Raw genomic sequence first — 13,750 nt, 5'->3', positions numbered from 1 at the left:
CAATATTTGTTAAACAGATTTCGCTAAAAGTGGGTTTGTTAAGTCAGATTTTACTGTAGCAACAAATCTGATGCATCTTCCGCTATATGAATTAAGTTCTGTAAAATCTCTGCTGATTTTTAAATCTATTATTTTTTTAAACTACCACATAATTATAATGTTTCTTTAATTCAGAGCAGCTTAGCACATCAACAGACCATTCAAAAAAAAAAGTAACAACCGTGGATCCCGGACCAAAGAAAATTTACACAATTAGTAATTAGCACATAATGTTTTTATATGAATAACTGCTGCATTTAAAAAAGAATACTTACGATGAACTCATGAAGTGTAGAGTATAGATTGTCATCTATTTTCTGTTTCATTGTACTGAAATCCATTGGATTCTGAATTATCTGGGAATAACCAGGAGCAATATGATCTGTGACAGGCCATGCAAAAAACTGTTGAGGATCTCTCTTCTCAAGGCCTTTAAGCAGATAATCGAGTAACTTCTGTAATGCACTTCTCTCCTGCCTCTGTCGCAGAACGCAAGATCGGGGTTCCCGGGACACAGCGGGTGTCTGTATCCTAACTGGAAATAGAAAAATGACATAACCAATTTTTAGCTTTGACAGCCAACTACTTGCAAAGGCTTTTTTAAAGGCAACTTCCATAAGGAAAATAAAAGACTACCTGAAAAAAAAGAAGTTCTAGTAAATAAAATACCCACAGTACATTAAACACTGTTTACTCCTTAGTTAGTTTCTTAGTTATATGTTCCTTAGATCTTTTGAATGACTCTTTTATCAAAATGATGTGGAATGAGTCTTGTGAAAATATAGAATCCCGAACCTTTGAAAATCCTCTAGTTACTCTGTATCAAGCTGAAGGTAAAGTGTACAAATTAAAATACTGTAAAAAAATTACTCAGAATTTATCTTCGACTTAAAATTTAAAGTTGCTAACCCAGTGTGTCAGTCCTACGCCAGTGAATGTCAAAGGTAATCTCAGAAATAACAGCTCGGTGAGCATCATAAAGCACAATATGAAGGTCTAACAACCGAATTTCAAGCAATGCCTTTCCAAAAATTTGAAAAATACTTTCACCCACAATTAAAAAAAACTAGAAAACACATTTGAATTTTTGCATTTCTCAATACCATAATGGAAAACTGTAAGTAGTGCTGAATAATAGAATAATATTACATTTTTTTCATTAGTACCTTGTCCAGATTGCTCACTTCCCAACCCCTGACCTGAATGTTGAACTTCACCAATGGATTTTGGAATAGGTACATTGCCTTCCAATAACGTCCTCTTATTTGATGGAGGTTCTGAAAGAGACTCCTCACCCATACTGACATCCTCTTGACTAGACTCATCACGGGGTCTTTTACGTTTCTCCTATGGAAATAAATTAATTCATTTACAATTAAACACAATGAAATGAGAAATTTGATGGCCAACATATACCATCATAACTGATAGCTTACAATAATGATAAATCACTGAAAACAGAGACAATAACAATAATATTCTCAACAAAATTTGTATGTGAGAATCAATTGATGGTCACGTATGAGATGTCATGTCAAGTTGTCAAATTTAAAAACTTGACTGCAGGTTTTCCTTTCTTTATCTGTACCTGCTGTTAAGTACTAGAATACTAGTATCTATCACCTGATGGTACACAATTTCTAGAATAGTATAATATTAACAATAGCCAAAGCCAGAAGGAATGTTAGAATAATGTGACAGGCATTCATGAATTTGAAGTTAAATTTTGTCTACTGATCTGGAAAGAAAGAAAGGAAGGTCAAAGTCATCTACATGGTACCACATTGATCATAAGTGAAATTGACACAGAGAAGGATCTGAAATTGTTACAGTGTGGAAGATCAATGTATGCATATCAAAATGATGGATATCAAGATAATTGACTGCAGAGCAGAAAGTCAATTAAAACTGCTCAACATGGCAAAGCAAACTGTATTTAACAGAAGCCTGTACAATTTTATACTTCTTACACAAAAGAAACTGACTCCTTCTACCACCAGTTTCTCATATGTTGGTGCAGAATTGAAGGATTCCAAACAACTGGGAAAAGCCACAGGTTCTTCTTCTATATCTTCAGGATAATAATTGGCAACCAATGCTGTACAATCGCGAATAAAGTCATGAGATGTTCAATTGACTCTTTTATTAGAACAAGTTCCGCATTTCAGGATTACACCCACCTTCAGACATCACAAACTTCAACTCCTTCCTAACCAACCAGGCATACAGCCTTGACAACTCAAAGAAAAAGTTAGGAAGGAGTTGAAGTTTGTGTTGTCTGAAGATGAGTGTAATCCTGAAACGCGTAACATGTTCTAATAAAAAGAGTCAATTGAGAATCTCATGTCTTTATTGTGATTGTACAGCACTGGTTGCAAATTATTAACATAAAAAATGATCACAGGCCTCAGATGGGATTTTATATTGTATATATCATCTTCAGGATAACTGTAAAATTAACACTTAAGTCAAACAATGGAAATCCAGGATGGAATGTAACAATATTATGAAAAGGAAAGTTGCCAATCACATATAGTGAAGATGCTGATTCGCAGATAGGCACAACATAAAGACTATCACAAATAAAGCTTTCCACCAGTAAGATCTTCATCAAAAATAGATGACACACACACACTCACATACACACACACGCGCATGCACACACACGCAAAAGCAATTCACACACACAAATGCAGTCTAAGGCAACTGCGTGTGGCATCAGTTGCCTGAGACTGCGGTCGTGTGTTATTCTACAGAATTTATGTATCACATGAAGCAAAAGGCAAACACTGTAAAATAAATAAATAAGTAAACAAATAAATAAATAAATGTGGTTTCTCAGCTGATGTGCAGAGCAGAAGACAGTACGCGTTTCAGGTGTCTTCGGTAGGAAGTGCTTATTTTAAAACTATATACTGTATCTTGAAATGTGTTAATTCAATGTTAATGAAATTTTAATGACGTATGGGTAAACATTTTTGGAGTTTAAATCAAAAGTTACAAAGTTTTCCAATAACAAATAAAAATTTATCCCTTTTTTTTCTCGGTCCAAGATAAACTTATAACAGAAATCTTGGATTAGCTCTGAAGCTCTCTTCCATGGTTATCAGAAACTGCAATCAATGTAGTGTACTGATTTTATGAAGAGCAGTTCGATGAATGCTGGAACATGCGATTAGCCTACAGTGACCATTACCTGCAGTGGTCGTCTTGCTGAGTCAGCTGCCCCGCAGTCACGTGCACAATACATTGGCCCCCGTTAACGGGCTTGGCAGGCAGGGAGCTCGGCCTTCGCAGCCATGAAAGAGTTAATGTTCAAACAGAGGCTATCGAAACGTATTCCTTTCATGCATCACTTGTAAATCGAATAGGGTAAGGGGGGAAATAATAGTGGTATTAGGAGTGCCCTAAATCACTTTTAAGGAAGATTAGGGTTTAATATCCTGTCAACATTGAGATCATTAAAGATGGAGCACAAGCATGGAACGTTTTAATGACAGGGAAGACCATTGTCCATACCCTTTCAAAGCAACCATCCCGGCATTTGTCTGGAGCAATTTAGGCAAATCACAAAAACCCCAAAACATGATGGCCAGAAGCAGGTTTGAGCTGTTGTCCTCCTGAGTGTGAGTCCAATGTGCTAACCACTGCATCATCCCATTCAGTGCCACATGCTTAAGATGGTTTTCAAGTACACATGAACATCTATCACTGAACATAACAGCTTTGCAGTAAATGTATCTCCAACAAGTTATTTTTACTTGTCTATATGAGTATCCTAAAAACATTTATGGTGTATTTTGTACTACAGGAAGAATTGCAATGTCCATCTATTATGAGCTGTTGTTCTTTACCTTATGGTGATGTTTATGTTTTTTCTCATGCTTCTCCCTGTCTTTGTCCTTTTCCTTCTTCTTCTTTTTCTTTTTTGCTTTCTTATGTTGTTTTTCAATGTAGGACTCTTCCTTTATTTGTACAGATGCTGCTGAATGTCGAGATTCTTCATCTGCAGGTACAGATCCAATACCAGGGCCAGCATGTCCTAAAGTTTGTGGTACAGCAAGAGCCGGGCCAGAAGCATCATTGCTATGTTCAGGTGTTGATGCGTTATTAACCTTTAGGATCAATTTCAGTGCGGGCTTGTCAACTCCAAACTGCTTCTCTACAACAGCCAAACAGTAATGAATAGCAAACAAGTTTACAAACAAACATGGAAATATAGCTGTTTTATACATGCTCATTTGAAATATATTTGTAAACTGAAGAAGGGTCACCTGTACTGCAAATACAAAAGGATAACACCAAAATACATGTGTTTGGTATGATATTGTTTAATATAACTAGTGTCTTATAAAAATAATACAGGATGATCAAAACAGCATAACATGATCAAAATCATATGTGACATTAAGAACAACATAAATATAATCAAAATAAAAGTCAAAAGTTAATTACGATTAAAGTTAACATTACTTCAAACATTCAGAAAACTGGATGTCTGCATTTCAGAAAGAGTCACAAAATCTTGCAAATTGTACCTAACCAGAGCTCACACAAAAAGAAAGCGAAGAGGCAAGATGAGATACGATGAGGATGTGGAAGAGGATAAACAGGAGGAGGGGGGCCAAGGGTGTATGTCTGCCACACTCATATCCATAAAACTAAAAGATTCACTTATACCAGAATATTGGTCATGGGATAAGCCATTCACCAAGACTTCTTGTGACACTAAAATTACGGGACAGAAGAATGCATACTGATGCATGACAACACACTTATAGACTGCTTCCATCACAGTAACTCTTGGTAAGAAAAATGCGGTGGTATATGTGCTATTAACATGGTGCCACCATTGCCATGTCACAAGCATCACTTAATCAGCCCCTTTATAAAATGCCACAAAGACAAGAATCTTACATTCCATGAACGGAACATTACCACAGTGTTCCTGGTGACACTACATTTGTTGAGCCACATAGTATCTTTGCGTTGCAGGAGTTTACCAGGTAGGTCACCAAGCTCAAGAAGCAACCCCCTGAAACAGGCTACATGCAGCAACTACCCAGAGGCTGCCAAGACATCTCTATCAATGACATGTATATACACTGTGTTGGTTGGACATCTTCGGCAAGAGAACAATGCTGTTGCTGGGTTGTAACACATCAGCAACCTCAATCATAATGCCACAGAATATTTCGTTTTTCCTCCAGTTTTCTCTACAACTGTGAAATGGTCCTATGTTATGCTTACAACTCACAGCACGTCTCATACTGTGGTTGACGACAGATCAGCAAATGACCTGGCAGCATGTGATAATGATATAAAAGAGTTTGCTGTGGACACAGCTTCTCCATGACTAATTCTGTGTGACCAAAGGTATACAACACACACACACACACACACACACACACACACACACACACACACACACACACACTAGCCAAAACCTCTGCCCACACGGATTGCAACAGGCACACTAAACAACTGTTTTACAGATAAGCTACATATGTCATACATTTCAGAGTTACGCCACGGAAGCTGATCCATGCAGTATCACCATGATGCAACAGTTTCTAATGGATCACGGGGACAAAAAATGGAGTTTTACTAAACCAAATACAGTGCAATCAATTAGGGTTACATTCAGAAATGAATTATTGATATTTACAGAATAATGTACTTAACTTACTATGGTTTTAAACAAACTTACAATAGAATGTTGACAGCGAGAATAACAAATACCAATGTATTGCAACAAATACACGAACAGCTAGATAGCTTTACAATCTTTAAAAGAAGAAAAATTGCGTACCTAAGATACATCTTACACAACACCATACATAAAGTTCTACGGCTGACAACAGAAGGGAAGATCAAGGTAAAAGAGCAATATATTGGTTACATAACATGAAGCTAATCACCAAGAGCAGATTAACAACTACATACTGCTGTTCATAGAAAACAGATGCATCATGTGATTGTTAGCATCCATTCATTGATAGGTACAAGAAGGAGGAGGAGGAGGAGGAGGAGGAGGAGAAGAAGAAGAATTCTTAAGCCCTTACAAGCAAAATAATCTGTCTCCCTTTGTCCACAAAACAGGTGGGCCTACCCTCAATCTGGACCTGAATGATCTACAATGTCTTTCCAACCTTTAGCACCAGATTCCCCCCCACCTCAAGTTAAAGTTCTTAATACTAGGATGTCAACAGTATTTGGAATTTCGTCTTCTAGAGGTAAATAACGGCCAAATTACTGTGAGGGTCGTTCAATAAGTAATGCCCCACATTTTTATTTTTTTAAGAGCCATTAATGTACATACACAAACTTCCTTGTTGATGCTTCACATCTGATATTTGTTCTGTGCGCTGGTGAAGTTCCAAACTGTTCTGGCAGATTGCAGAGCCACTAATTTGGGTTGGACGTCATGGACTCATTCACCCTACAGTCCCGACCTGGCACCCTCAGACTTCCATATCTTTGGGCTGCTTAAAGATTCTCTATGGGGGACACACTTGAAAAATGATGAGAGTGTCAGTCACGCAGTGAAAACATGGCTATGCCTACAGGACAAGAGCTTTTACCAGCAGGGAATACACGTTCTTCCACAACGTTGGCGTATGGCCATAGAACATGCCAACAAGCACCAACAAGGACATGGACAAGACATGTTGATGTATACTGTCACCAAATTCTGACTCTTAACAATAAATATGTCCTGAGAAAAAAATGTGGGGCATTACTTAATGAACCACCCTCGTAAATTGTATGAAGCATAGATATTGCTACAAGCTGTGGTACAAATGATCTAACACAGTCACACCAGCAGCACAAAGTGCACTGTGTTTCAGAAGATAATTAACAAGATACATCATAGAAATGGTTGGAAATCTTACACAAATGTAACGAAAAACAATCACACTATTCTTCAGAAAGTTGGTCATGATATTGGTATCAATGAAAATTGAGATCACAAGGTGAATGCAAGCCAAAATGTAACACCAAATACATATGATAAGCTGCATCAACCAGTTAGAGACTGGAGACGGAATGGGGAAAGAAACACCAAAAAAATTGAGTTCCTGGGTGATGAAAACTTTATTAATATTGTGAGATTGTGTGGAGAAGAAAGGAGTGGGGTGGAAGAGAGGACCTGAAGTTCTATTGCCACAAGATAATCATTTAATTTCCTTACACCTAAAACTCTCATAATAAAACTGAAGCAAAATCCAAATAATATAAATCTCATCTCAGCTCGCTAGGTATTTGGATCTGTATCATGACAGTGTATTGTTTCATATGTCATATCTAGTCCATGGCTGAATGAAATAGCATTTTGTCCTTCTTGAGATATACTTAACAGCATCATGTTTTGCCTGAGGCGTGTTATTTTACACACTTGTGATTAGGGAAAAAAGTTCACTTTGCTCCCATTTTAACTGTTGTCCCTAATGTTCTGCTGCCTCCACAACAGTTTGAGAACTTGTAATCAGTTATACAACTGTGCTTGCATAGTACGAGGCAACAGCAGAGAAATATGAAATGGTTCCAGAAGGGTTGAAATTAGTCTCGATTGCAAATTAGATAAAAACCACGAGGAAAGAAATTATTACTGGCCATTGTACCTCTGTCACAAGTGATTTAGGAAAATAATGTGAAGTAGGCCATTTCTCATCTTTAAAAAAGATATGAGTAACAAGAACTTGACATCAGTTAGAACTGAGTATCGTGGAAAATTTTCCCTCAATGAAACAGATGGACAGCTGCAAATAATACTTAAAAGTACAGAATAAAAATGAATTTAAATCCAAAACAATATAAATATTTCTAATTTTCCATGAATAGTAGAGAGTAGTTCGCATATACTAAACAGCTCTTAGGGGCTGGATAAACTAAGTGAACTCAAGAAAAACGCAAGTTGCCAGAAAAATGATTACTGAAAGTGACCTTTAACTGTAATTAAGATCTAACACTATTCAATTATAAATTTAGTTTTTCCAAACATAGAGCTGATCAAATGTGTCATTTATGAACAATCTTACTGCTTCAAATCAGGTTCACTCTAAATATTTATTTCTAAATGTTTATAGGTAGTTCAATCTCTTGATTTTAAATAATAACTATAGGCATGGGAACTAATAAAATACCTTATCTTGAAGATTTAGCCAACTTTAATGGTAATTAATAACTTGGATCATTTTAAAATCAATCTTCATTACAATGAAAGAAAAAAAGGAAACTTTTATCATCTAAATACAAGTTTTAAAGACATTAATGATATTTTAACTGGTAAATTCATGGGTAAGAAAACATCACCAAGCCAAGCATTCATTAGGAAACGTGCAGAAGCTTTTTAAAAATCAATATAACATTTCAAACAAATGACAACTTAAAACATGTACTAATAAAAATTATCATAAGGCCACTGTATCCATTCAATGAATGTTTTCATGTAGTCATACTGAAGAACTAAAGAAAAATTCCTAATAAACCACTATATTGACCTGCCACTGACTTAACTTCTACTATATTTTTAAATTAATATCCACAGTTTTATATGACTGAAGTCATAAGAGCAAGACTGGATTTAATATTTGTAATGTGACTAAAACAGCTTGTGACTTTTGAAGTTTAGCTCACAGAAAAAGAAGTGACACCACTGCTCCACCAACACCAATGAAATGTCAGCTTCCTCTGCTACACCACCAACAGTTTAGTTGCTACAATGCTCCCTGTTACCGCATCAGTTAACAGTAGTGTACCGTGCTGAGAATCAGTGGCTTGTGAGTAGCACATTTGACATATGCTGGAAAAACTGCAACTCTCCAGTCGGACACTAAACTGTCAAAATTCACAAGTTATTTTTATCAAACTATAGTTTTTTGTTGTTATATGTACCTCTTTTCTCTGATGCTGTTGTCATGTTTTGATAGATGCCAGGAGAATTTAAATTTAGACTGCTCTTCAACTTATACTTTATAAATGGTACTAAACACTCTGCATGAACAGCACATCATGTTCATGAACAGCATAGTTCTCAGAAGATACTTCCAATTCAGTATCTGCATTTATGTCAAACAACATATGTTGGTTCCACACAAAATGCCGCAAAAAATTTTCCGATGCATTCTTCACGCAACTACACACTCATAATAAAATGTGTACACTGCAAGAACAACATATCCCTGAATATAATATGACAACAATTACTAAATTCACTATTACTATAAAGGTTTGCTGGCAACGAAATTATACTATATTTCTCACTTTGACTGAATATATAATTTTGATTTTGATGCAACATACATTAGTTTTCACAAATAAGCGAAAATCAGAAAAAGACATCTGCAATCATTTCAGGTTGGCAATTTTCATTATCATTCTACATGAACTGGAAACTGTTTCTTTTGAACTGGAAACTTTCTTGCAGTAGGTCATGGCTATCAGATGTTGCAATCCATGTTAATTATAATAATTTGGAATTAACATATTCAATATTTTGACAATAAATATTACTGTTAAATGTGTGAATTACTATTCACATGTTGTAATGATATGTCTTATGTTTGTGAGGTAAAGTTGTTCTAACTGTATGTTTTTAAGAAGCTATGATGTTGGACATAACCACCAAGTGCTACAAATTGGCTGTGTCATATGGACACAGCACACAGCAGTGTATCTGGGAGTAAGGAGTCTCTGTTTTGAGGGTAAGAACAGACAGGTAGGTAGCCAATGGTCTAATAACATTGTTGCATCATTTATTGAAAGAATTCAAGTGATGGGAAACTGTCAGATTTGAGGTAGGTCGAACTCAAATAGATATGGCCAGGGGATTAAATGTTGATTTTTCTGCTGATCATAGTTATCTCAATAATTTCTAATTACAAGTTAGGTAGCCACAACGTTCACTCAAGAAGGTCAAGAGCTTAAACATATGCAACTTACAAATATTTACTGTTACACATTGGAAGAAACAGGACCAACACTCCATTCTAAGTGCAGTTGTCCATTTTTTAGACATTGGAAGATCATATCATTTAGTACTGTTTGTAGAATAATCCTAAATGACAACTTGGCAAGTGTGTAACATTTGTTACGATAAAGGGCATTTACACAGGGCATGGCAGCATATTTGTATATTTATTGGACTGCAGAATAAGTAAGGATTAATCACTTCTTGGATGAATTCTGGTTTAGATAAACATTCCACGTGGGAAAAATATATCTAAAAACAAAGATGATGTGACTTACCAAACGAAAGTGATGGCAGGTTGATAGACACACAAACAAACACAAACATACACACAAAATTCTAGCTTTCGCAACCAATGGTTGCTTCGTCAGGAAAGAGGGAAGGAAAGGATGTGGGTTTTAAGGGAGAGGGTAAGGAGTCATCCCAATCCCGGGAGCGGAAAGACTTACCTTAGGGGGGAAAAAGGACGGGTACACACTCGCACACACACACATATCCATCCACACATATACAGACACAAGCAGACATATTCAAAGACACTGAGTTTGGGCAGAGATGTCAGCCGAGGCAGAAGTGCAGAGGCAAAGATGTTGTTGAATGACAGGTGAGGTATGAGTGGCGGCAACTTGAAATTAGCGGAGATTGAGGCCTGGTGGGTAACGGGAAGAGAGGGTATATTGAAGAGCAAGTTCCCATCTCCGGAGTTCGGATAGGTTGGTGTTAGTGGGAAGTATCCAGATAACCCGGACGGGTAACACTGTTACCCTTGTAACCGCCCCCGGTGTAAAACCTGTCCCATGCACCCTCCCACCACCACCTACTCCAGTCCTGTAACCCGGAAGGTGTACACGATCAAAGGCAGAGCCACGTGTGAAAGCACCCACGTGATTTACCAACTGACCTGCCTACACTGTGACGCATTCTATGTGGGAATGACCAGCAACAAACTGTCCATTCACATGAATGGACACAGGCAGACAGTGTTTGTTGGTAATGAAGATCACCCTGTGGCTAAACATGCCTTGGTGCACGGCCAGCACATCTTGGCACAGTGCTACACCGTCCGGGTTATCTGGATACTTCCCACTAACACCAACCTATCCGAACTCCGGAGATGGGAACTTGCTCTTCAATATATCCTCTCTTCCCGTTACCCACCAGGCCTCAATCTCCGCTAATTTCAAGTTACCGCCACTCATACCTCACCTGTCATTCAACAACATCTTTGCATAAAAATAAAGATGATGTGACTTATCAAATGAAAGTGCTGGCAGGTCGACAGACACACACACACAAACACAAACATACACACAAAATTCAAGCTTTCGTAACAAACTGTTGCCTCATCAGGAAAGAGGGAAGGAGAGGGAAAGACGGAAGGATGTGGGTTTTAAGGGAGAGGGTAAGGAGTCATTCCAATCCCGGGAGCAGAAAGACTTACCTTAGGGGGAAAAAAGGACGGGTATACACTCGCACACACACACATATCCATCCACACATATACAGACACAAGCAGACATATTTAAAGACAAAGAGTTTGGGCAGAGATGTCAGTTGAGGCAGAAGTGCAGAGGCAAAGATGTTGTTGAATGACAGGTGAGGTATGAGTGGCGGCAACTTGAAATTAGCGGAGATTGAGGCCTGGTGGATAATGGGAAGAGAGGATATATTGAAGAGCAAGTTCCCATCTCCGGAGTTCAGATAGGTTGATGTTAGTGGGAAGTATCCAGATAACCCAGACGGTGTAACACTGCGCCAAGATGTGCTGGCCATGCACCAAGGCATCTTTAGCCACAGGGTGATCCTCATTACCAACAAACACTGACTGCCTGTGTCCATTCATGCGAATGGACAGTTTGTTGCTGGTCATTCCCACATAGTGTAGGCAGGTCAGTTGGTAAATCACGTGGCTGCTTTCACACGTGGCTCTGCCTTTGATCGTGTACACCTTCCGGGTTACAGGACTGGAGTAGGTGGTGGTGGGAGGGTGCATGGGACAGGTTTTACACCGGGGGCGGTTACAAGGGTAGGAGCCAGAGGGTAGGGAAGGTGGTTTGGGGATTTCATAGGGATGAACTAAGAGGTTACGAAGGTTAGGTGGACGGCGGAAAGACACTCTTGGTGGAGTGAGGAGGATTTCGTGAAGGATGGATCTCATTTCAGGGCATGATTTGAGGAAGTCGTATCCCTGCTGGAGAACCACATTCAGAATCTGATCGAGTCCCGGAAAGTATCCTGTCACAAGTGGGGCACTTTTGTGGTTCTTCTGTGGGAGGTTCTGGGTTTGAGAGGATGAGGAAGTGGCTCTGGTTATTTGCTTCTGTACTAGGTCGGGAGGGTAGTTGCGGGATGCGAAAGCTGTTGTCAGGTTGTTGGTGTAATGCTTCAGGGATTCCGGACTGGAGCAGATTCGTTTGCCACGAAGACCTAGGCTGTAGGGAAGGGACCGTTTGATGTGGAATGGGTGGCAGCTGTCGTAATGGAGGTACTGTTGCTTGTTGGTGGGTTTGATGTGGACGGACGTGTGAAGCTGGCCATTGGACAGGTGGAGGTTAACATCAAGGAAAGTGGCATGGGATTTGGAGTAGGACCAGGTGAATCTGATGGAACCAAAGGAGTTGAGGTTGGAGAGGAAATTCTGGGGTTCTTCTTCAGTGTGAGTCCAGATCATGAAGATGTCATCAATAAATCTGTACCAAACTTTGGGTTGGCAGGCCTGGGTAACCAAGAAGGCTTCCTCTAAGCGACCCATGAATAGGTTGGCGTACGAGGGGGCCATCCTGGTACCCATGGCTGTTTCCTTTAATTGTTGGTATGTCTGGCCTTCAAAAGTGAAGAAGTTGTGGGTCAGGATGAAGCTGGCTAAGGTAATGAGGAAAGAGGTTTTAGGTAGGGTGGCAGGTGATCGGCGTGAAAGGAAGTGCTCCATCGCAGTGAGGCCCTGAACGTGCGGGATATTTGTGTATAAGGAAGTGGCATCAATGGTTACAAGGATGGTTTCTGGGGGTAACGGATTGGGTAAGGATTCCAGGCGTTCGAGAAAGTGGTTGGTGTCTTTGATGAAGGATGGGAGACTGCACGTAATGAGTTGAAGGTGTTGATCTACGTAGGCAGAGATACGTTCTGTGGGGGCTTGGTAACCAGCTACAATGGGGCGACCAGGATGATTGGGTTTGTGAATTTTAGGAAGAAGGTAGAAGGTAGGGGTGCGGGGTGTTGGTGGGGTCAGGAGGTTGATGGAGTCAGGTGAAAGGTTTTGTAGGGGGCCTAAGGTTCTGAGGACTCCTTGAAGCTCCGCCTGGACATCAGGAATGGGATTACCTTGGCAAACGTTGTATGTGGTGTTGTCTGAAAGCTGATGCAGTCCCTCAGCCACATACTCCCGACGATCAAGTACCACGGTCGTGGAACCCTTGTCCGCCGGAAGAATGACGATGGACCGGTCAGCCTTCAGATCACGGATAGCCTGGGCTTCAGCAGTGGTGATGTTGGGAGTAGGATTAAGGTTTTTTAAGAAGGATTGAGAGGCAAGGCTGGAAGTCAGAAATTCCTGGAAGGTTTGGAGAGGGTGATTTTGAGGAAGAGGAGGTGGGTCCCGCTGTGACGGAGGACGGAACTGTTCCAGGCAGGGTTCAATTTGGATAGTGTCTTGGGGAGTTGGATCATTAGGGGTAGGAATAGGATCATTTTTCTTCGTGGCAAAGTGATACTTCCAGCAGAGAGTACGAGTGTAGGACA

The 13,750-nt window shown here is 39.4% G+C and overlaps 1 protein-coding gene across 4 annotated transcripts in view; it reads right to left on the bottom strand.

Moving 5' to 3' along the window:
• The window catches only part of LOC124798648 (bromodomain-containing protein 7), a 155,799-nt gene that overhangs the window by 122,092 nt on the left and 19,957 nt on the right, over positions 1 to 13,750 (bottom strand). For 3 of the 4 annotated variants that reach the window (XM_047262147.1, XM_047262145.1, XM_047262148.1), the window contains exons 2-4: positions 3,894 to 4,201; positions 1,206 to 1,386; positions 315 to 574 (exon numbers count right to left, since the gene is read on the bottom strand). In XM_047262147.1, the coding sequence (XP_047118103.1) occupies positions 315 to 574; positions 1,206 to 1,386; positions 3,894 to 4,201 (749 nt within the window). Of the gene's footprint in view, positions 1 to 314; positions 575 to 1,205; positions 1,387 to 3,893; positions 4,202 to 8,937; positions 9,107 to 13,750 lie in introns of those variants that run through there. The other variant, XM_047262146.1, reaches the window with a different exon arrangement.

Source organism: Schistocerca piceifrons, chromosome 5 (assembly GCF_021461385.2).
Source record: "Schistocerca piceifrons isolate TAMUIC-IGC-003096 chromosome 5, iqSchPice1.1, whole genome shotgun sequence".
Taxonomy (NCBI): domain Eukaryota; kingdom Metazoa; phylum Arthropoda; class Insecta; order Orthoptera; family Acrididae; genus Schistocerca; species Schistocerca piceifrons.
This window is presented reverse-complemented; position numbering and strand designations above follow the sequence as displayed.